The 24,444-nt window shown below is 37.9% G+C and overlaps 1 protein-coding gene across 3 annotated transcripts in view; it reads left to right on the top strand.

Annotated features, from left to right (window-relative positions):
• The window catches only part of PSEN1 (presenilin 1), a 74,678-nt gene that overhangs the window by 22,869 nt on the left and 27,365 nt on the right, over positions 1–24,444 (top strand). For all 3 annotated transcript variants that reach the window (XM_055303937.1, XM_055303935.1, XM_055303936.1), the window contains exons 4-7: positions 8,496–8,743; positions 10,770–10,911; positions 18,639–18,706; positions 19,685–19,905. In XM_055303937.1, the coding sequence (XP_055159912.1) occupies positions 8,496–8,743; positions 10,770–10,911; positions 18,639–18,706; positions 19,685–19,905 (679 nt within the window). The remainder of the gene's footprint in view (positions 1–8,495; positions 8,744–10,769; positions 10,912–18,638; positions 18,707–19,684; positions 19,906–24,444) is intronic.

Below are 24,444 nucleotides of genomic sequence, written 5' to 3'. Positions count from 1 at the left end.
GAGGAATTTTAGGACAGTGGGAACTATTCCATATGGTACTATGATGGATACATGTTATTATACATTTTTCAAAACCCATGGAATGTGTAACATCAAGAATGAACCCTAACATAAACTATGGACTTTGGGTGATAATGGCATGTAAATATAGACTTGATTGTAGAAGTGTACCAGTCTGGTGTAGGATGGTGATAGCAGTGGGGGTGGGGGTAGTGGCAGCTATGTGGGGGAAGGGTATAAGTGAACTCTCCTTGTGCTCAGTTTTGCTGTGAACCTAAAACGTCTCCAAAAAGTAGTCTTTTTTTTAAACTTATTTATTTATTATTTATGAGAGACATATATATATATATAGAGAGAGAGAGGCAGAGACACAGGAGGAGGGAGAAGCAGGCTCCATGCCGGGAACCTGACATGGGACTCGATCCCGGGACCCCAGGATCATGCCCTGGGCCAAAGGCAGGCGCTAAACCGCTGAACCACCCAGGGATCCCCGTCTTTTTTTTTTTTTTTTAAGCCAGTAATGACCCAGCAAGCTACATACACAGAAGCCCCTTATATTCTTAATCTTTAGAGGTATATGCTAAAATATTTAGGAAGGAAATGATATGTCCGAATTTGCCTCAGAATAATACTAGAGGGGGCAAGGTGTATGGGAAAGTAAGTGGAATAAGATTAGCCCCGAGCTGATAGTAATTGAAGCTATGAGTAAAGTGCACATGGGACTTCATTTTACGCTTCTGACGGTATTTGTCTTAACTTTTTCCATAATAAAAAAAGTTTTTTTAAAAAATTAGCTTTAAAAATAATGCTAAGTCATCATACTAATATTTAGCTGCCAGGATTTTCCATTTTGGAAATCTCTTGGTAGTTCTAGTGTCAGCTAATAGTTTCAGAGCACCTATACAGCCCTTTTGAGCAAAGACACTTTTTTTTAATTGAAGTATAATTGGCATTCAGTAAACCACCTATACTTAAAGTATACAATTTGATACATTTTGATATTTGTATATATACCCTTAAAACCACCACAGCAGTCAAGATAATGAGCTTAATCACTCCCCAAGCTTCCTCACATTTCTTTGCAGTTTGTCTCTTTTGCCTCTCTGCAGCTACTGCTCATCCCTAGGCAACTACTGATAAAGTTTTTATCGCCATCGTCTAGTTTTCATTTCCTAGACTTTTGTACAATTGAAATCATATAGTGTATACTCTTTGGCTTCTTTCATTTAGTCAAATTATTTTGAGATTTCACCAGTGGCATAGCATGTATCAATAGTTTATTCTTTTTTACTGCTGAGTTGTATTCCATTATATGGATATACTACAGTTTTTTATCCATTTACTTGTTCATGGGTACTCATGTTGTTTCCAGTTTGAAGTTGTTACCAGTAAGGCTGTTATGGACATTCATGAATACATATGCTTTCGTTTATTTTGAGCAAATACCTAAGAGTAGAATATGATCCAATTGAATAGAGGTATATTTAACTTTTTAAGATACTGCCAAAAAATTTTCCAAATTTGTAGATTGCTGTACCTGCATTGTATAAGAGTTCTAGTTCTTATGCTTTTTTTTTTTTTTAATTTTTTTTTTTTTTTTTTTTTTATTTATGATAGTCACAGAGAGAGAAAGAGAGGCAGGGACATAGGCAGAGGAAGAAGCAGGCTCCATGCACCGGGAGCCTGACGTGGGATTCGATCCCGGGTCTCCAGGATCGCGCCCTGGGCCAAAGGCAGGCGCCAAACCGCTGCGCCACCCAGGGATCCCTCTTATGCTTCTTGATACACTTGGTGCAGTCTTTTTACTTTTCTAGCCATTTGAGAGGGTATGTAGTAATATCTCTTTGTGGTTTTAATTTACATTTTTTTGAATAATGATGTTAAGTATCTTTTCATGTGCTTACTGATATCTTTGGTGAATTGTCTGTTCCAAACTCTTTCCCAATTTTTAAATTGAGTACTTTGTTTTCTTAGTGAATTTTGAGAGTTCTTTATATATTGTGGATAAGTCCTCTATAATATATATGCTTTACAAATATTTTCTCCCAGTTTATGTCTTGTCTTTTTATTTTCTTAACAGTATTTTTTTTGAGAAGTGGGAATAGGTCAGTTTAGATATTGATGGAAGTCTCTATCAGTTTTTTCTTTTGTGGCTCTTTTTTGGGTGTCATCTAATTGGATCATTTGATAATTGTTTTTAATCTTTTGTCTATAATAGCCACACCATTTTACATTCCCACCAGTAGTGCACAAGGGTTTCAGTTTCTTTGCATCCTCACTAATCCTTTTTATTTTTATTTTTTTTAATTTTTAAAAATATTTTATTTGTGAGAGACACAGAAAGGCAGAGACATAGGCAGAGAGAGAAGCAGTCTTCCCCCACAGGGAGCCCAGTTCAGGACTTGATCCCAGGACCCTGGGATCACTAACTGAGCCAAAGGCAGACAATCAACTGAGCCACCCAGGTGCCCCACTTTTATTTTTTTGATAGTAGCCATCCTAATGGGTATAACATGGTATCTTACTGTCATTTTGATTTTTATTCTCTAATGATTAGTGATCTTGAACATCTTTTCATATGCTTATTGGTCTTTTGTATATGTCCTTTGGAAAAATATCTATTTAAGTCCTTTGCCCATTTTAAAATCAGATTATTTGTTTTTTGTTATTGAGCTGTAAGAGTTCTTTATGTATTCTGGATATTTACCCCTTATCAGATACATGATTTGCAGATATTTTCTCCTACTGTGTGATTTCCTTTTTACTCTGTTGATTGTTTCTTTGATACAAAGAGGTTTTAAAGTTTGATATAGTCTTGTCTATCTGCTTTTGTTCTTTAATTTCTCTTAGCACATATTTTGTCATTTTCAGTGTACAAGTATATTTGGGGCTCTCTAGGATCATGCTTATATTAAGTGAATAGCTAGAAGGACTCACAAAACTCAGAAAAGCTGTTATGTTCACTGGTTATAGTTTATTACAGAGAAAGAATACAAATTAAAATTAGCAGTTAAACGCATTGTAGGGCAGAGTCCAAGAGATACCAGGCAAGAGCTTCCAGTTTTTTTGTGCTAGTGGAGTTGTAGAACTGTGCTCAATTCTCCCAGGAACAGTATGTGACATCATACACAGAGTATTGCTGACCAGGACACTTATTTGAGCTTTGGTGTCCAGGAGTTTTATTAGGGGCTGATCCTGTAGACATGACTGACCATAGTTCTCTGGCCCCTCTCAAAGTCAAGCAGATACTTTGTGGCCCAAGACCTTCATAGATCACATTGTTAGCAGTGTGGCCCAGAGCCTCATGTAAATAAAAACATTCTTCAAGGGCTTAGAGGTTATCTCTAGGAACCAGCCAAATCTTTATTTGGAATGTGCAGGGTTTGGACACCCCTGACCTGATGAATTGATCCCTTACTCTACAATAGCCCTTTCTCATCTTTTCATCCTTTTGGTCTCAGTTCAAATGTCACTTCCTCAGAAAGATACTCTCTGGCTATGTTATCTAAAAGTAGTCCCATCCCAAGTTGTTTTTTTTTTTTTTTTTTTTAAATCACATCACCCTGTTTTAGTATTATCCCACATCTTATTTATTATCTCTCTCCCCTCATATGTGGAATTTAACAAAACAGATGCCCGTAGAGGAAGGGAAGGAAAAATAAGGCACTTGATGTAATGAGCACTGGATGTGATATATAGCTGATGAATCACTAAATTCTACCCCTATGGGATCCCTGGGTGGCGCAGCGGTTTAGCACCTGCCTTTGGCCCAGGGCGCGATCCTGGAGACCCGGGATCGGATCCCACATCGGGCTCCCGGTGCATGGAGCCTGCTTCTCCCTCTGCCTATGTCTCTGCCTCTCTCTCTGTGTGTGTGACTATCATAAATAAATAAAAATTAAAAAAAAAGACTTTAATAAAAAACAAAAGAAAAGCTGGAAGCAAGTTAAATATCCATCTTTAGGGGATTGGCATAATTATGATACATTCATCCACTGGTTATGTAGCTGGTTTAAACTTTTTTTTCAAAGAATAAGTACAGAATGTACTTTCTGTACTGATGTGTAAAAAAAACCTCTAAGATACATAGTTAAGCAAAGAAAGCAAAGTGCAGGAGAGTGTATTTGTTGTGCTACCATTTGTGTAAAAGGGGGGAATGAGAATATGTTTTTGTAATTTGCTTGTATATACATCAGGAAACCACAGAGAACAATGACAGTGGTAACCTGGGGCATTAGACAATTAAGAGAGTTCCGTGAGAGATTTTAAAAATTTTATTCCTTATATTCTTTGACTTTAGAACCATGTGAAAATTTTACCTGTTTAAATAAATTGTATTTTAAAGAAATTAAAACATATAGTCGATTTTAAAAATAGTATCCAAAGTGCTGTAAAGAGAAAGGATACACTACACAAGTGCTCTAGCATCCCATATCAGCTTCAAGGGTGGGGCAGGGTGGGGTTAGTTAATGTTCATTATAAACCAGAACATCCAGTTGAGTACTATGAATGAACCTATTATGATTGCTTCTTTCATGCCAGACTTATCCAATTAAACTGTTCATGTAGCCTAATAGGACAACTGTGGTACCATAGAAGGAACATAGATTTCGAAGCAAGAGACACGAATTTGATTCCTGCCTCTGCTATTTTCTGGCCTTGAGATTTTGGACAAATTGTTTTAATGTTCATTTACCAAAACCTCTGAATATATGAAAAGAATAAATGATGGGACGACGCCTGGGTGGCTCAGCGGTTGAGCGTCTGCCTTTGGCTCAGGGTGTGATCCCAGGGTTCCGGAATCAAGTCCCACATTGGGCTCCTTGCATGGAGCCTGCTTCTCCCTCTGCCTATGTCTCTGCCTTTCTCTCTGTGTGTCTCTCATGAATAAATAAATAAAATCTTAAAAAGAAATAATGTGAGCATGCTTAGTAAATTATCAAATACTATATAAAGAGAGCTATTATTGTATTTTGGTTTATATTGCACAGTAATCAACGCCTTAAGTTCATAATTGTATTGCTAAACATTAGTCACAAAACATTCTTAGCACGTGACTTAGTCACCTCCCTCAAAGAAAATAGAAATATGAATTGCCTCAACTCTCTGCTTTCCAGCCCCTTCACACTGTGTCCCTATCCTCCAGAGCCTACATTGTCTTCCAGCTGGACTTTGGTCACTCCAATGACTTGTGTTCAGCAAAGATTATCTTATTGAGTGGTGTATACATTTCTACCTTTTGTGCTTTGTTGTTGTTTTTTTTCTTTTTGTGCTTTGTAATAGTTTCCTTTTCATTCCTCATAAGGTTTAACTCTTCATAAATATTTTCTCTGTGAGGTCAAAGAGCTACTCCCGAACTCCAGACTGAGGTAGAGGGCACCACTTCCTTTGTAAAGCCAACTCTTCTTTCCTGTTCACCTCCATTTATCACCTGCTCTGTTCCATGAGTTATCTCCCTGTCTTGCATCCTCAATCTCTTCTGCTAGTTTTACTTGTTCTTTGACCTGATGAGTATGCTAAAGTCTAATGTCCCTAAAATGTTTTCAAATGTGAATCCTTTTTGTTGTCACATCTTTTCTTCTTTTTGCTTCAAAGAATGATTGCTTTTAACTTCTGTTTCCATTCATCCTCCAGTTTATTATAATTTATGATCCCTCTTAACTGTTTTACTTTTGCAAAAATATTGGCCAACTTCCCATAGCTAAATTCAGGGGCTTTTCAGCTCTCATACTGCCTGTCAGTGACACCTCTGAAATGTAAACCTCCTTTGGCTGCTGTGATGTACTGATTCCTGGGATTTCTTCCCTCTCCCTTATTTTTCTCTTAATCTCTTTGGCTGGTTTTTCTATCACCTGCTGCTGAAGCTTAGGGGTTATTCACTTCTCTCCTTGGTAATCATCCACTCTGTTTTTCTTTTCACAGGTGTTACATTACATAATGACCAACAAGTCCGCACTGTTCTGCTTTCCATCTATACTCTCTCCCTGAAATTTCATTCATTTCCGTAACTGTAGAGACTAATGGCTCCCCCCAACTCTACCCTTGAACTTTGCTGCCTGGTTGCAGGTACCTCACACTCACCTATCTCCCTATTTTTAAAATAGCTCTCCTCTTCTCCTGCCTGCTCATCTTGTGTTCCCTGCTCTATTAATGCCATCATCACCTTTCCAGTCAATCCTTTATTCCAGAAACCTCCAGTCATCCTTGACTCCTTTCTAACCATTCACATGTAATTTGCCCCAAAGCCCTGTCTGTTCTTTTGAAATATCTTTCTCATATATCTCCTATTTTTCATTGCCACGCAGTCAGGTTTCTTTAAAATGAAACAATCTAATGTGTCACTACTTCAGTCTTAACAATTTATGACTTTTTATTGCCTACAGGACAAAGTCTAAAGTCCTTGGGCATGGCAAATGAAATTTTTTATACCTGTTCCTAACCTTTTCCTGCCACCAACCCTGACAAACGGTGTTCTCCAGCCAGCCTAGGAGTACTCACTGATTTTCTGAGTAGGCCTTGCTTTTTAATTTCATACCTCTGTGCCACTGTCATGTCTCCACTTGGAGCCCATTAACCTTCCACTCTTCTGCTTAGGAATCTTAATGCTGCCTTTCTGGACCACACGGAATGATCAGTTCTGCAGCACTTTATTCATGTCTCTGATATAATATTTAGCCTGTATTAAAGCTAACTTATGATCTCCTTAAGAACAACATCTAGATCTTTTTAATTTCAGTATTGCCATAGCACAGTACCTGGAATATTGAATTCATAATTATTTATGGGATGAATATCTTCAAAGTAAAGTAGAAGACAACTGAGCCCACACCGAGTCTGCAGAGTTCCTCTGTTGTCTTGTGAACAGCACATTGAGAGGTGGTTAAAGCTTGGTTTCTGTAGTCGAGCATGCCTGGGTTTAAACCCTCTCTGTAATGCTTCCTAGCTGTGGCCATTTCCCTACCTAAAAAGTAGTGATAATGGGGTGGCTGTGAGAATTTAATGTAAAGCACATATCACAGTCTCCAGTACATTGTAATAATTTTAAGCAATTATTAGGAGTGTAATATATTTTTAATGAATAATAGTAACAAACTCGATAGTCAAAAATGAGGTAAAAGAGTTACATGTTCTCACATGATCTAAGAGAACCTGTTCTTAACCAGGCTGATTACATTTTACAAGCAACAATGACAGTCTGCTTTCATCTCCTATACTTATGTAGGAGGAGGAGTGCTGTTCTTTTCCTCCTGTAAGCTGTTATTTTTACTGTTATTATTAATGCTCTTGAGATTCACAATCCTCTTTACAAAAAGTTGAGTTTTAGATATGAACAGTAATACCAAAAAGGAAATTGAACTTGAAGAGTAAGAAAGGGAAAACTCAGGATAAGGATAAAATTGGTGTTTGGGTTAAGAGACTGAGGAAAAGGGATCCCTGGGTGGGAATCCCACGTTGGGCTCCTGGTGCATGGAGCCTGCTTCTCCCTCTGCCTGTGTCTCTGCCTCTCTCTCTGTGACTATCATGAATAAATAAAAATTAAAAAAAAAAAAAGAGACTGAGGAAACTATAGACTGTAAGAAAAGTTCTAGTTTCATGCCATCATTCATCAAATATTTATTGTTCCCTCACTATACAGGGCAAGGTGGTGATGCCTCTCACTTGGAGGGGCATCAGAATTGTTTAAGACCTAATTTCTCTCTGTAAAGATTTTTAAAAATCTTTTGAATAACTTTTTGAGATAATTGTAGATTTACATGCAGTTGTAAGAAATAATAGATCCTTTATGTATTACTACAAGGATTTTAAATCTTTTAAAATATATAAAAGAGGGAGAAGGAGACTCCCTGCTGGGCTCAATTCTAGGACCCCAATATCATGACTTGAGCCAAAGCAGACGTTCAACCGGCTGAGCCACCCCAATTTTAAGTCTTATTAATAATGAAGGTGAGTAGCACCTGGCTGGCTGAGTTGGTAGAGTATGTGACTTTTGATCCCATGACTTTGAGATCCCACATTGGATCCTAGAACCTACTTAAAAATTATGAAGGTGAAATAGTTCCTTGTATAACTGATATGAAACCAAAGGTAGAAAACAGTTCATAATTTGAAAAAGAAAAAAAATAATTTTGAAAATGGTGAGATTACTCTGCTGGCAGATGTAGCAAATATGGTCTCATGTAATACATGTCAGTTTTAAGCCAATTGTCAGAGGATGAGTACAATTGTATTATATTGAGAACAGAGGGGGAGAATGAGGTAAACCAGGAGCCAGCTGAGAGGGAGGACCTGGATTCCTTTACTGAAGAGCCTCCATTCATCCAGACTTCTAAACTGCACACCTCTTGTGAATTCTTTCTTGCCTCGAGTTTTTAGAACTCCAGTAATGATGGGTCTTTTCTTAATCTCAGGTCTAATTGTTCCATTTTTTTGTTTTTTGTAGAATACCTTGATTCTACTGAGTCTGACTTGAAAAAAAGTTTCTCTTTTGCTTTTAGAATGACAGTAGAGAACAGCACAGCAGTGAAAGGCGGCGGCGTGGCAACCCTGAGCCATTATCTAACGGACGACCCCAGGGTAGCTCACACCAGGTGGTGGAACAAGATGATGAAGAAGACGAAGAGCTGACATTGAAATACGGCGCCAAACATGTGATCATGCTTTTTGTCCCCGTGACTCTCTGTATGGTGGTGGTCGTGGCTACCATCAAATCAGTCAGCTTCTATACCCGGAAGGATGGACAGCTGTATGTATAAGTGTTTTTTTATTCTCAAGGCTAGTATGACTTTTCTTTGTAGTGTGTGTGTCATCATCACCTTGGAGGCCTCTGCTTTGAAGGGGCACGAAGGCTAGAGAGTTCATCCTCTCTGACAGAGCAGTTGACAGAATAAGGAGTTATTTATTGATGCTTTAAGTAGAGAAAATAAGAGTTACGGAATTATATCTCATAGGGCTGAATTTATTTGAAATTGAGCAGTTAAGAGTTGAATGTTAATCTTCTCCATCTCCGGGCCATTGGGTCCTATTGTTCTGCTGGAATGTTCTTTCCTTTTCTGACTTTGATGGATGAATTCCTATCATCCTTCTCATCTTTGCTTAAATGTTAAGTCCTCAAACGTAATTTCCCTGAACCTCATAACAGAATTAGGTACTTTCAGGTAGTCTTTCTTATAGCAACCTCTTGTTTTTCACTTGTCACAATATGCAAATATATAACTTATTTACATTATTTAATGCCTGATTTCCTTATATATCATAAAGCCTATGAGGGCAGATTGTTCCCACAGCTGGTTATATAATAACTACTCAGTTAAAAAAAATGTCTAAACGAAAGGATGAAGAATTAATGCAAGCTGGCATTCTCTAGACTCTTGAGTTTGTTGTGTAGATTGGTACTATTAGTATAAGCCCTTTACCTTCGAGAAAAATGCTTTGATTCAGATTCATTTAGTTCTGTCTCTAGGTCTCTATAGGGCCCCTCTAGGGCTCAAAGTTTTAAGTGGATTTTGGAATTTGAATTACCAAACTGTGTGGGATTCTAAAAGCCAAGCTTTTAACCTTTTGGGAGAAAGGCTAAGACAATGAATAAGGGGCAAGAGTTGGAGACAGCAGTCAAAAGAGACTGGAAATATCATCTGTATAAGTTAGTTAGTTTTGGCTATATAGTATAGAACAGGTTTAGCAAGCCATAGCCCATAGGACAGATATGCCTGCCACCACCTATTTTTGTAAATAAAGTTTTAGTGGAACATAATAAGGTTCATTAATTTATGTATTGCCTATGGCTGCCTTCATACTACAATGGCAGGATTCATTGGTTGCAACAGACCCACAAAACTTAAAATATGTATTCTCTAATCCTTAACGGGAAGTTTCCTGACCCTATTATAGGAAATCAAAACAAATGGTTTAAATGGTGTACATATTTTATCTCTTTCCCACAGAGCAGTACAGGGTGATCAGTACACATTGGTAGTGTGACTTCACATTCATCAAAGACTCAGGCTCCTTTCTTTTTCTTTGGCTTCTATCCTTTAGGTTATTCAAAGTTCCTTATCGGTACTGGAGCCCCAGGCTTTAATTCAGACAACAGGAAGCATGAAGGAGTGGAGTGGGGGAGAAAAAGACATAAGACACATCTCTCAGCAGATTTAACGCCTTTCTTAGAAGTTCCACACAACACATCCGCTTTTAACTCATTGGCCGTACTTTGTCTCAGCCACATCTAACTGTAAGGGAGTCAGAAATCAACTCTTTTAGCTGGGAACATTGAAACCTGGAATGAAAGTATGTTTATGTGAATGAGAAACCAAGGGGAAAATGGATATGTGATGTTGTATCAAAACAACTCCAGTTGCTGTCACCCTGTAGATAAAAAAAATAATTGTAAGCCATTACATAAGCCACTTTCCTTTGACAAGGACTTGTAGCACAAGTAGTTTATGTAGTAGAATCCAGTTCTTTAAACAAATCGCTAATGTGGACAAAGAACATTTGAGGAGTAATTATTTCAATTTGAAACATCCACTAGATGGAGCCAGTGTCTGGCTCACAAAAATCCACCTCTACATTTTAGACCTCTCCTTTTACTTTGAAGCACTTAGAGTATGGCAGATTTGCTTCCACAATTCTTGGCTAGATTGCTGAGATGGGTAAAAGTCATTTATAAGATACCAGTTGAATCAAGGAAACAAAATTGGTGTTGGAGAGGAATGTGGTTTGAGATATCCATTAATACTTATTTTGGGCTTTTGTATTTTGTTTTATTATAGAATCTATACCCCCTTCACGGAAGATACTGAGACCGTGGGGCAGAGAGCCCTGCACTCAATTCTGAATGCTGCTATCATGATCAGCGTCATCGTTGTTATGACTATTCTCCTGGTGGTTCTGTATAAATACAGGTGCTATAAGGTGAGCATGAGACATGGAGATTTGTTTTCTATCATGTTCTTTGTGTGATTGGGTTTTCCTGTCACATACTTTAATTGTTCTAGTAGAGAAAAGGGCCTTATATTTTAGAACTGATTTAATTTTTAGTCCCCCCCCCTTTTTTTTTGTTTTTGTTCCCCCCCCTTATTGTAGAACATTTAAAAAATACAAAAAGACATAATTGAAAATGTTTTTGTATCCTATCACACTCTAAATGGTTTTAACTTTTTTTTTTTTAACACAACATTTTATTTATTCATGAGAGAAACACAGCGAGAGAGGCAGAGACACAGGCAGAGGGAGAAGCAAAGCAGGTTCCATGCAGGGAGCCTGACATGGGACTCGATCCTGGGTCTCCAGGATCACGCCCTAGGCTGAAGGCAGGCGCTAAACCACTGAGCCACCCAGGCTGCCCGGTTTTAACATTTTGATTTGCAGTATACTTAGGACATTCCAGGATATATCCTAAGACCTCTGTGAATTCCCTCATTTACAAATAGTACTATAGGATATAACTGTCCCTATAAAGTAATATAACTTAAAAAAATCCAGACTTTTCTTGAGTGCAGACCAGTAGAGCCTTCTTCAGACACTGGTGTTAAATTCATTGGTGACTGGTTATATTCCCACTTCTACATTGGTAGCCATCCATTCCCTCACTATATCATCTCCTGCAGTAGCACTAGATCTTTCCTTGGGAAGTAAGGGCAGGGAGATTATGCAGGAAAGACAGCCTCTACTCCCCTAGGTCACCCTCAAGCTAAGGGTTTTACTCCTGAATTTTAGCCACCTGGGACATATTTCAGATTCATGCCTTAGAAAAATCACAAAGTAATATAAATCATGAGACTGGTCTTTCTCAAATAAAAGAAATAAATGATAACTTTCCAAATATTGAAATCTACTTTATTTCCTTCTAGTATTTATTTCTATATATGCTGTAACGTGGTTAAAATGTGTAATCAGTATGTGTCCTTTCTTAACTTTTATTTTGGCATAAGCATTTTTCAATATTGTGAATTCTCAGAAAATATGTCTAAAGGCTACATTTGACTCAAGGGGTGTATTGTAATTTACTTACCCTAATTTCCCTGATGTTGGACATTTAAGTCATTTCCATGTTTTTTTACTATTCTAAAAAACAATGTCTTTATGGAGCTTTTTCAGTTTTTCAAATTATTTCCTTAGGGTAAAAGCCTAGACACATAATTTATGGGGCAAATTATCTACATTTTCTAAATTTTATTTTTTTATTTGAGAAAGAGCACGAGAGAGCACTAGTCGGGGCAGGGATAGAGGGAGAGGGAGAAGCGGACCCCCTGCTAAGCAAGGGGCATGGGATTATGACCTGAGCCAAAAGCAGATGCTTAACTAACTGAGCGACTCGAGCACCCCTATCTACATATTTTTAATTATGATGGTGTGCAAAATTCCTTTTTTCAAAATGATGGTATCAGTTTGTACTTAACACTAGTAGTGAATGAGACTGTCTTATCCTACCTTTACCAGCATTGATTTTTAAAAATTCTGTGCTAATTTTTATAGGGGAAACAAAATGCCTTAATTTGTATTTGGTTAATTACTAGTAAGATCAAATACCTTTCCAGTGTTCTTGAACTTGAAAATTATACACAATTTAACCTTGCTTCTTGAACATTTGAGTGGGTGGAAGTGTTAACCTAAATGATGACCATCTACAGTCTGACATTAGCAAGTGGAAAAGATTGAAGACAAAGATGTATATGATGATGGGAAATAGTCATCAATACTTAGAAAACCAGAGAGCAAATGATGTAAAGACCCATGCTGCAAAGCATTTTCCTTCCCCTATTTAAATATCCTCATGACAATTACTTTTTCTGCATATACATGTTTACTTGCTAGTTCTGTTTCTCTGCTTTATTGGACTCACATTGTGTCTTACCTAGATTGTATGCTACTTTTGTTCTTCACATTTTATGGGGAGTCTGTATCCTGTTTAGGGTCATACCCATACCTACACGCCATAAGATGGGCCCATAAGTTCATCCCAGTTTTAAAAGTTTGCTTTCTTCAGTTTCTTCTTTCTGTGATCTCCCTGGTACTTTGATTCCTTTCGACATCCCCATTCCATTCCTCTAGCCAGAAAGCTGAGTTTTATTTTACCGACAGGGCCAAGAAGTGGTAGGACAGAGAGAGAAATAAAGCAAGTGCCATCTGCCCTGCTTTCTGAGAACTACAGCTCCTCCAGCTAGGAAACTTCCCCTCCCTCTGAAGTTTTAGGCTCCTGCAACCCCTATTGCCACCCCCACAGGATGGTTTCAGAGCTGAATGTGAGAGAATGTTGAAAGGAAAAAACCAAAAAGTGAGATTTTTGTGTTCTCTTTTGATGTTAGGAGACCTCTTTTCTGTTCCTTATCCAGACCTAGGCTTCTCCTAGAGCTCTCACCCATGCCCACTCGGGGTTGCATTGAGTTCTGATGGAGGGGAAAGAGTGGTAAACTCACTTCTAATTCCCCAGCCCACCTGACTCTGTTCCCTTGTCCGAGTCCTCAGCTAGCAGCTGCATGTATTCTATCCAGGTTTTATGGTTGTGTTCGGCAGTAGAGACAGGGTAGATGTTTTTACTCCATGGCACCTTGAACCTGCCTTGATATGTTTTTGGTCTTTTGTGCATCTTCTGGTTACATCTCATTTTATTATTTTTTATTTTTTTAAGATTTATTTATTTATTTATTCATGAGGGAGAGAGAGAGAGAGAGAGAGAGAAAGAGAGAGAGATAGGCAAAAACAACAGGAGGAGGGAGAAGCAGGCTCCATGCCGGGAGCCCGACCCAGGACTCGATCCTGGGACTCCAGGATCGCGCCCTGGACCAAAGGCAGGCGCTAAACCGCTGAGCCACCCAGGGATCCCCTCATTTTATTTTTAAAGATGTTTTTAATTTGAGAGAGAGGGCATGAGCAGAGGAAAGGGCAGAGGGAGAAGCAGATCCCCTGCTAAGCAGGGAAACCTGATGAAGTGGGGTTTAGGGCTCCTTCCCAGGACCCATGGATCATGACCTGAGCTGAGCTGAAAGCAGCCGTTTAACAGACTGAGCCATGTAAGCACCCCTAGTTAGATCTCATTTTAGACAGTCTAAAAAGGGTCTTCTTTTCAGCTATATTTCCACAGTTATTTGTTGATTCGTGTTAGTTTTTTTGTTGTTTTGTTTTATGTTAAGTTCAAGTCTTAGCAGGCACAGCCAATCCTATAGGAACAAGTCGTTTACTTTGATTCCTAGTATACAATAAAAGGAGCTTTTGAGTCAGAAATTCAGAAACTTGCCAGGACCTGTTTGGAAATAAACCCAGAGGGAGCATTCGTTATGTCAGTGGTTGGTTGTGCAATGTCTATGAGAAGCACGATAAGCTCAAAGACCAAACAGACTTTAAAAAGGTAGGAACTGTAAAGACAGTTAATTATTACATATCACTGTTATAGTTGAAACAATATAACTTATTAAGCCCACATGATTTCTGGCCTGGATAGTTCAGAGTTTAGAGGAGATGCTTGCTGTTCTGTACTGAAGCAGGGCTCTTTTCTTTCAGAGCCTTTAGCACAGGAAAGCTGAACTAGGGATTTTTGCAAGATGAGAAAAAAGCCTGTTTTACCACGTGATGTTCTAGAAAAAGGGGAAATGCTATTTAGTCATCATGAGAAGAGGCTTGAATTCAGGTAATAATTCAGAAAATAATAACATCAGTGACCAGAAACTATTATTACAGACAGAGGGCTAATATCTTTACAATATGAAGAGCATTTACAAATCATCCAGAAAATTATAAACATGAACATTATGAATATGAACATTAGATCATGCAGCTCTTGATCTCGGAGTTATAAGTTTCAGCCCCACATTGGATGTGTAGACTACTTTTAAAAAATCTTAAAAAAAAATGAACATCCTAATAAATTTTTAAAAACGCAAGCCAGAGGAATTATAAAAGAAATATGACCAGGAGAGAGAGAGATTTGTATATATGTTTCCTCAGTGGTAAAAACAGAAACATTAAAATAGCATTTCATGTATTGACTTGGTAAAGATTAATACATTTTTGAGTGTGTTGGTCCCTAAGCCAATGTATATCAATAGTAATTAGAAAAAGTCCATACCTTTTGACTTCATATTTTGCTTCCACAATATATCTGAAAGAATCTGAAATGCAGAAAAATATTTGCATGCTAGGATTTTTATCTTAGCATTAATTATAATTGGTATAAAGTGGAAAACCATAAATTCTATAAGAAATATGGAATAAAAAAGGTTAAATAAATAAAAACAGGTTAAATTGTGGATTCATCCATATATGTAGAATATTATAATTGAGTCATTTAAAAATAATTTTCAAAAAATATTTGGTGGCATGAGAATGTGTCTATAATAAAAAAGTCTTAAAAAACAGAATGCTAAACTGTATATTACTTGATACAATGTTGTTAAAAGGTCTTTATACATGCAGACAGAAAACATGCCTGAAAAAAAAAATTAAAAAAATAATAATAAAAAATAAAAAAAAAAAAACAATAATGACTGGTTGTCACTGGTCAGTGGGAATGGTTTCTTTCCTTTAGTGTTTCTGTATCTTCTCAGTGTTTTTTTTTTTAATCTTCTCAGTGTTATACACATATATTACTCTTGTATTCAGAAAAGTGCTTTCTTAAAATGAATACAGAGTACCAACGTACATCTCCCACTTTTTAAAGCTTTTCTGTTTTGTAATATTTTATATACTTTTTAGTTTTGTAAGTTGGATTATCTCTGAAGCTGAGACTTTGAGCACTATGGGATGAGATGCATGCGGAAAGGTTCCTTTCTGCTTAAGCTTTATTGGATTTTCTGCAGATAAAATAGAGTAAGGGCTCCCTTTAGAATATTTTGCTAAATTTGAATATTTTGAGAGGGAGATGTACAGATGTCTTCAATTTACTTTGATATGTATTAAAAAGGACTAATAGGTGGTTAAAAATGCTACAAAGCAAGTATAGCAATATGTGAATGGTAGGTGTTAGATAGGTATTACCTATAAAATTCTTTAAATTTTGCTATGTGTTTGGGAAAAATATATATATATATATATATTTTAAGATTTTACTTGACAGAGAAAGCACGAGTGGGGAGGGAAGACAGATGGAAAAGGAGATGCAGGCTTGATCCCAAGACCCTTAGATCACGATCTGAGCTGAAGGCAGACATTTAACCAACTGAACCACCCTGGTGCCTCTTGAAAATTTTTATAATAAATTATCAGGGGAGGTTTTTGTGGAAGAACACCAGAAATTAAGTTGGTTGTATATAGACAGTCAATTTAGAATATTCAGATGTCCAAAGATTATCAACTTCAATGTAAAACCATTCTTTTAACCCTTTCCCAAATTGTACCATTTTATGAAGTTGTTATAAAGAACAAGACACAGCGAGAATTTTAAGAAATGTTTTCTTTCAAAGAAATAATTACAGATCACCTTAGGTGATCAAAACAAGAGAAAATATATATTTTAATCATGACTAGATTTTCATAGCTTAGAGCCTGATTATTGGAACAACTAAATCTGGGAAGTGGGTGTAGATTTTTTGTTGTTATTAATGAAGACAATATTCTGGTTAAGAGATGATGTTTTGAGGATCCCTGAGTGGCGCAGCAGTTTGGCGCTTGCCTTTGGCCCAGGGCGCGATCCTGGAGACCCAGGATCGAATCCCACGTCGGGCTCCCGGTGCATGGAGCCTGCTTCTCCCTCTGCCTGTGTCTCTGCCTCTCTCTCTCTCTCTCTGTGACTATCATAAATAAATAAATTAAAAAAAAGATGATGTTTTGGAGGGGCACCTGACGGCTCAGTGGTTGAGCATCTGCCTTCTGCTTGAGTAGTAATCCTGGGATCCAGTTCTGCACAGGGCTCTCAGCAGGGGCCTGCTTCTCCGTCTGCTTCTGGCTCTGTCTGCCTCTCTCTGTGTGTCTCATGAATAGATAAATAAAATCTTAAAAAAAGAGAGAGATAGTGTTTGGGAAAGTTGGTTAAATAACTCCTTCTGTTATTAAACAGTAAACTTCATTGAAAGATTAAAGCATATAATGGGTGTATCCACCTCAAGATAATTTCAGTTTTGGTTAGAAATTACTTGACAATTCTTTGTGTTTCTCTGTTCTGTTCTTAAAAACCCCAGGCTCGGGCAGCCCCTGTGGCTCAGCGGTTTAGCACTGCCTTCAGCCCAGGGCGTGATCCTGGAGACCTGTGATCGAGTCCCATGTCAGGCTCCCTGCATGGAGCCTGCTTCTCCCTCTGCCTGTCTGTGTCTGTCTGTCTGTCTCTCTCTCTCTCTCATGAATAAATAAGTAAAAATCTTAAAAAACAAAACAAAACAAACAAACCCAGGCTCCCTGAGTTGTATAGTATTTTCCCAAATACATTCATTACATAAAATTACCATTTAAAATGTCCATCTTGGGCAGCCCCCGTGGCTCAGCTGTTTGAGTGCCGCCTTCAGTCCAGGGCGTGATCCTGCAGACCCGGGATCGAGTCCCACATCGGGCTCCCTGCACGGAGCCTGCTTCTCCCTCTGCCTGTGTCTCTGCCTCTCTCTCTGTGTGTCTCTCATGAATAAATAAATAATCTTTAAAAATAAATAAAAATAAAAAAAGTTCATCTTGTGTAAAAGATTACAAAAGTCAGATCTGATTCTCTCATATTCATAAGCCGTACGCAACTAATAGTGACTAATGTTTACATAGTCTATGAATTCTGCATAAGGTTAGACTGACTTGTAAATGTTCCAAAGAATTTGTAATATTATTACTTATTAATGAGCCATGTAAACATAGAAAGCATTATAATTCTTACTGAAACTCTAGATTTGGAATGTTATTTTATCAAATGGCTATATAACTTAAAAGGCCTATTTTTAAAAATGCAGTTAATGTATGTATACATAAGTTACTTAATGGAATATCTGATTTTCAGTTTCATTGAATTTTATTTTATTCAGTATATTTTTATTTCAGAAATACCACAAAAATTTCCATTGAAAATACTGCTTCCCTAAAAGTTTAAATGTTGACTATTGGCTTTGTTGATAATTTTAGGAAGCATTATTTTTTAAATTTCACATATTTTGAAAGGAACAAGGTTCTATATATGTCTTGCTGAATTTTTTCTTTCTTTCTTTCTTTCTTTCTTTCTTTCTTTCTTTCTTTCTTTCTTTCTTTCTTTCATTCTTTCATTCTTTCATTCTTTCATTCTTTCATTCTATTTATTTATTCATGAGAGACCCAGAGAGAGGCAGAGACACACAGGCCAAGGGAGAAGCAGGCTCTATGCAGGGAGCTTGATGTGGGACTTGATCCCAGGACCCTGGGATCACAACCTAAGCCACAGACAAGATGCTCAACCACTGAGCCATCCAGGCACCCCATGAATTTTCTATTTTCTCCCTTCCTTCCTTCCTTTCTTTCTTCTTTCCTTCCTTCCTTTCTTTTTCTTTTTCTTTTTCTTTTTTTAATTTTCTATTTTCTATTCTGAGTAGCTCAGTACCAAAGAGTTCCAATATAAGTATGTACTGATCCCAAAGTCACTTTGAGTTTTGCCATTTGAAAAGCATAACATGTGCAGAAATAATATATTGCTTTTGAAGTAAGACATTTACCTTTTTTTAAGGTTATGAGATCTGTTAATTATATTGAAATGCTTTCTTTTCTAGGTCATTCATGCCTGGCTTATTATCTCATCTCTATTGTTGCTGTTCTTTTTCTCATTCATTTACTTGGGGTAAGTGGTGAAATATTTGGTCTGTTTTTCAGAAATTAACTCCTTTTGAGCTATATAACTGTCACTTAAAGCCATGTACTCTGTTGATGAAATACTCTTAAATTATAATTGTTACCACATATAGTTTGTAGTTGGTATATTTAAAACTGGTTAGTATTGGGATCCCTGGGTGGCTCAGCAGTTTAATGCTTGCCTTTGGCCCAGGGTGTGATCCTGGAATCCTGGGATCGAGTCCCACATCAGGCTCCCTGCGTGGAGCCTGCTTCTCCCTCTGCCTGTGTCTCTACCTCTCTCTCTGTCTCTCATGAATAAATAAATAAAGTCTTTACAAAAAAAAAAAAAAAAAGACTGGTTAGCATTATATTTTTTAATGGCTGCACTAAATTTCATTTTATGAAAATAACATATGTCCAACTATAAAATTTATTGTGCATATTTATTTTTCTAATTTCAGATATTTTTAAACTAGGGTTTCTTTTCTTTTCTTTTTTAAGATTTGATTTATTCATTCATGAGAGACAGAGAGAGAGGCAGAGACATAGACAAAGGGAGAAGTAGGTTCCATGCAGGGAACCCGATGTGGAAATAGATCCAGGCATTCCCGGATCACACCCTGAGCTGAAGGCAGACGCTCCACTGCTGACCCACCCAGACATCCCTAGGGTTCCTTTTCATTGTGGCATTTTCAATGGTATATAGCCTTTTTTTAGTTTTTGTACTTATTTTTACAGCTATGACCTATGATACCGGTTTCCCATTTATATGAATGACACTGAGTTTTCTGTTAAAGTAAGCTCAACTTGAGGGAAAAAAGTGAATTAATTTAAAGAAAACTGTTAAATAACAGCACAGTTTGATATAAGATATGGTAAAAAAAATGAAGTTAGGATATGAATAATTTGAAGGAACCATTAAACAACATTTTGATGAAAATTACTGTACAAAAATATTTTTAGATTTATTTTTAATTTTTTTCAGGGAAGTGTTTAAAACCTACAATGTTGCCATGGACTACATTACTGTTGCGCTCCTGATCTGGAATTTTGGTGTGGTGGGAATGATTGCAATTCACTGGAAAGGGCCGCTGCGACTCCAGCAGGCATATCTCATTATGATCAGTGCCCTCATGGCCCTGGTATTTATCAAGTACCTTCCAGAATGGACAGCGTGGCTCATCTTGGCTGTGATTTCAGTATATGGTAAAACTCAAGACTGACATTTTGTTCATCACAGAAGTACCTCACTGGTGTGTTTCCCTTCCTTTTCCAGTTATCTTGACTTAGGAAAGTGATAACAGTTACGTCCCATAGCTCTTCAGTAAATAATTAATTAGCTATAGTGTCTTTTTCATATAAAGATTTCCATTTTTTTGAGGTTAAATTCTTTAAAGATCTTTTCTACTGCCCCCAATTTAAGCCAGTGATGAATTAGTGGAAGGATCCATGGACTTCTGGTCAGAAAACTTAGATTTAAACCTGCGTCCACCACGCCATCTTTGTGATGCTAAGAAAATGTGTCAGAGTCTTTGAGCTTCGGTTTCCTCATTTTGAAAACAGACACAGTGCTTCCAGAGCTGGAATAGTTCAGAACCTATGTTGAAAAGCACTAGCAGAGTGCTTCTCTACACACATAAAATGCTCATTAGTTTTTTTTTTAATTCATTCATTCATTCATTCATTCATTCATTCATTCAGGAGAGACACACACACACAGAGACAGGGAGGCAGAGACACAGGCAGAGGGAGGAGTAGGCTCCATGCAGGAAGCTCAACCTAGGACTCGATCCTGGGTCTCCAGGATCACACCCTGGGCTGAAGGCAGCGCTAAACCGCTGAGCCACCCGGGCTGCCTGCTCATTAGTTTTTTTTTGTTTTTGTTTTTGTTTTTTTAATTTTTATTTATTTATGATAGTCACACAGTGAGAGAGAGAGAGGCAGAGACATAGGCAGAGGGAGAAGCAGGTTCCACGCACCGGGAGCCTGACGTGGGATTCGATCCCGGGTCTCCAGGATCGCGCCCTGGGCCAAAGGCAAGCGCCAAACCGCTGCGCCACCCAGGGATCCCTGCTCATTAGTTTTTAAAATAAAAATTAGGTTACCTACTTTTTATAAGGCAACTTGGGTAGATTTATTCTTTTAAAAATAAAACTTTTTTTGGGTAGTGTGAAATTCAAATTCATTAACAACTTGTGTCACATGGGTTCCGAACATAGTGTACCCTTGTCTTGAATGAGAAAAGCAGCTGTATAGATGTGTACTCTGTGGCTATCACCCTGTATGAAAGCCAAAAAGAGATCCAATTTTAGAGGTCAGTATGTAGCCTCTATATTATAATTTTATCCCTATTCAAATGCTTATTGAAATGTCAGGTGACCTGTAGTAAGAATCCTCATCATCGCCATTTTACTGATGAAGAAAAAGTCCGTGGAAATAATAGAATTAAATTAGTTCTATTCTCATATTTGAGCAATCAGTCCTAGAACTATAGAAGTCAAGTATTCTCTGCACTTTTCATAAAGATCTTAGGTTATGTAGTACTTGATGGTTTGCAGAATACTCATCTATTACTACATAGCTTTAATCTGGCTAGTTCTGGCCTCCATCCAATCAGTAGCTGGTAAATACTCTGCAGTCAGACGTTTTACTAATATGTTCTATTCAGTGCCTTTTTCAGCAGCTACAGTTTGCCCTCACCGTCAGAGGGACACACTATATCTTTACATGGCTACTCATGGAATTCTTATGCAGCTCTACCATTGTGTACAATTTTTGTTGGCTAGATCTTAACCACATCCAACTTTCTCCAGGGGCATAAGTATAACATCACATTGTTGATATTATCCTCTGAAAAGATTAATTTGACATATTCATTGAAGACATAAAAATATTCACACAGGAGCTCAAAAAAAAAAAAGAGGGTGGGCATTTGCCTGTACATAGTACAAGGCTTTGCCACTTCACTTGAATTCCTGAAAATTGGTCTTCTGTATCTCTGACACTGACAAGAAATAGCAATAGCAATGGAATCTCCCTACACCCACAATGTTAAAACAACCCCAGTATCTTTTAGGCCTTTTTGGGATCTGGAGGCAACATTTCCTCATTTACAATTTTATGTAAGCCTATTTATACTGTTAAACATTCACCAATCTTGAATTGGGGCCCTCTGTAATAAAAGGATCTAGAATCTGTCCAAATTGTGATAGAAGTCATTTCCTTTAATGTCCCCTCTCCCTGCCTCCAGAGAATCATTCACTGTAGAAGCTATAGCAACTTCCTCTCACACCTGAAATCCCTGGACCGCCCATGAGGATCAGAGGTTGCCCATGGATTCTGGTATGAGAAACTGCCCTCCTCAGTCCCATGCTGTACACTGCTAGAGAGGCAGTTGAAGAGTGCATATATAGCTCTCCAGGAAACAGGTTCTCACAGGCCCTGAGCCTGTGAAGCTCCACATCCTTTTGTGGGTCATGGAGGCAGGATTCTACAAATTCAGGACAGTTACCGGGACCTCCCTGCTAAGACAGAAATGCTGTTCCTGCTACAGGACAGAGCTAAGTCGGGGCCTTCTAGAAAGGTGGCCTCTTCTGTCCTCACTCCCTTGCTAGTTGACAACGTACTAGAGGACCTCACCCCTCTCTCAGACCTGGGGCTACCTGGGGAGCCCTTTGGGATCAAATGAATGAACAGCAGTGGGAGTTAGTACACTGTGTGGACAGCATCAGAATTATGTGTGATGAAGCTTACTGAAGAGCTCCATCTTTTCATGCCTCAATCCAGACATCCTTTTTTTTTAAGATTTTATTTATTTATTCATGAGAATACACAGAGAGGAGAGAGAGAGGCAGAGACACAGGCAGAGGGAGAAGCAGGCTTCATTCAGGGAGCCTGACGTAGGACTCGATCCAGGGTCTCCAGGATCACACCCTGGGCTGCAGGCAGCGCTAAACTGCTGAGCCACCGGGGCTGCCCTAATTCAGACATCCTTGATCAAAGAGTGGGATCGAGGAGTCAGCAAAATTAGATAAACTTTAGCCAGTCATCTTATTCTAGCCAACAGTTGACTCCCTCTGCATTTTTACAGATTATTGGGACATCACCATAGTGTAGTCATCTGGTTTCACCAATGATAGCAACAGCAATTACTTATCCAAGATTTTTCCTCTTTGAGGAAAATAACAGAGTCTCCGGCCTCACAGATACTCAAAAAGTGTATGTCAAGGTTACACATGTCTCACATACTGAAGCCACAGTACAGGCCTCATTTTATCCATCATGGACTTCCAGACATTGTTAATAGTGACCATCTCACCTGTAAAAATATATGATGCCAGGCTCTTGAACAAGAGTTTCAATGGGACTTTCACCATTCCTACCAGCCTCAGGCTACAGACCTCACAGAGCACCATTGTGACGTACTCAAGTTAAAATTTAATTAAATGGAACGTGGCATATTTCTGTCATCGAATATTAGGGGTGAATTACAATAGAGTCTGGTTCTTTTTTTTTTTTTTCCCCCAAAAACAAAAGCAGAGTGCCAGTTCTGGAGGCAGCCTTTGGTTCAAATCCAGGCTCCTCTCCTATAATTTATTGGTGTGTGACTCTAGACACAATGTTCATCCCTTAAGTCTTAGTTATTGTGAAGATAAATGAAAAAATACGTATAATTCATTTAGAACAGTATAAATGTTAACCGTTATTTTAAAAAATATATAATCCTGTAATTAAGGCAGTAATTCCCGTTTTACTGCTAATAAACCTGAAGTTTAGAGAGGTAAAGTATTTCCCTAAGCTTACACTGTTTGATTAGAATCTGAATCCCATGTCTAGTATTCTTTCTACTTCAGTATTTCTTCCATCAATACTCTTGCTTTCATACATGATACAAATGATTATTTCTACAGACCTTTGAGTTCCTTTAAAGGAAGAGACTTTTTGTTTTTGTTTTTTAAAGACTTTATTTATTCATGAGAGACAGGCAGAGACACAGGCAGAGGGAGGTGTAGGCTCCCTGCAGAGAGGCTGATGCAGGACTCGATCCCAGGACCCTGGGATCACGACCTGAGCCAAAGGCAGGCACTCAACCACTGAGCCACCCAGGTGTCCCAAAGAGACTTTTATATCCACCATTTAGAGTAGTAATTCTGAACTCCATTTTTACAAGGTCTGAAGATTTTTTTAATATGTCACACAGGTTCTGAAATTTTTTAAACAAAACAATTCACTTTAGTTGCTCTAAAAATGAAGGAATTTATCACTTAGCAATTCTATAATCGGCAGCATGGTGTTAAACCAAAAGAGTTCTGGGACGTGCAGCTTCAAATAGGTTGAAAATCTTATTTCAGAGCACAGCAAATCTCCCTTTTCTCATCCAAAACAAATCAAAGTGGAAGCAATGATAGCAGAGAATTCTTTGTGTTTTATTATATTAGTAGTAGTAGTTGTAGTATTCAAGGAGACATGACCACTTGCAAGTGTGAGGTTTTTGGGTTTTGTTTTTTTTTTTTAAATGCGTCTGAATGATGTCAATACAAGTTGTGAAATCTTCACAAATTTAGCTACACCTGTTTCAATATTTTTAAATGTTTGAAATTTTCTGTATTCTGAATTTTTATGGCACAGAAAATGTGAGAAAGATTACAGTTGATGGAAAGAGATGGTGGTAAAATCAAGAATAATTTTAGGCAAGTTGTTTCTGCTCTGAGTTGCTGTTTCCGTAAAATAAGCCACTTTTCACCA

This window comes from Nyctereutes procyonoides, unplaced genomic scaffold (genome assembly GCF_905146905.1).
Source record: "Nyctereutes procyonoides isolate TBG_1078 unplaced genomic scaffold, NYPRO_anot_genome, whole genome shotgun sequence".
NCBI classification, from domain to species: Eukaryota; Metazoa; Chordata; class Mammalia; order Carnivora; family Canidae; genus Nyctereutes; species Nyctereutes procyonoides.
This window is presented reverse-complemented; position numbering and strand designations above follow the sequence as displayed.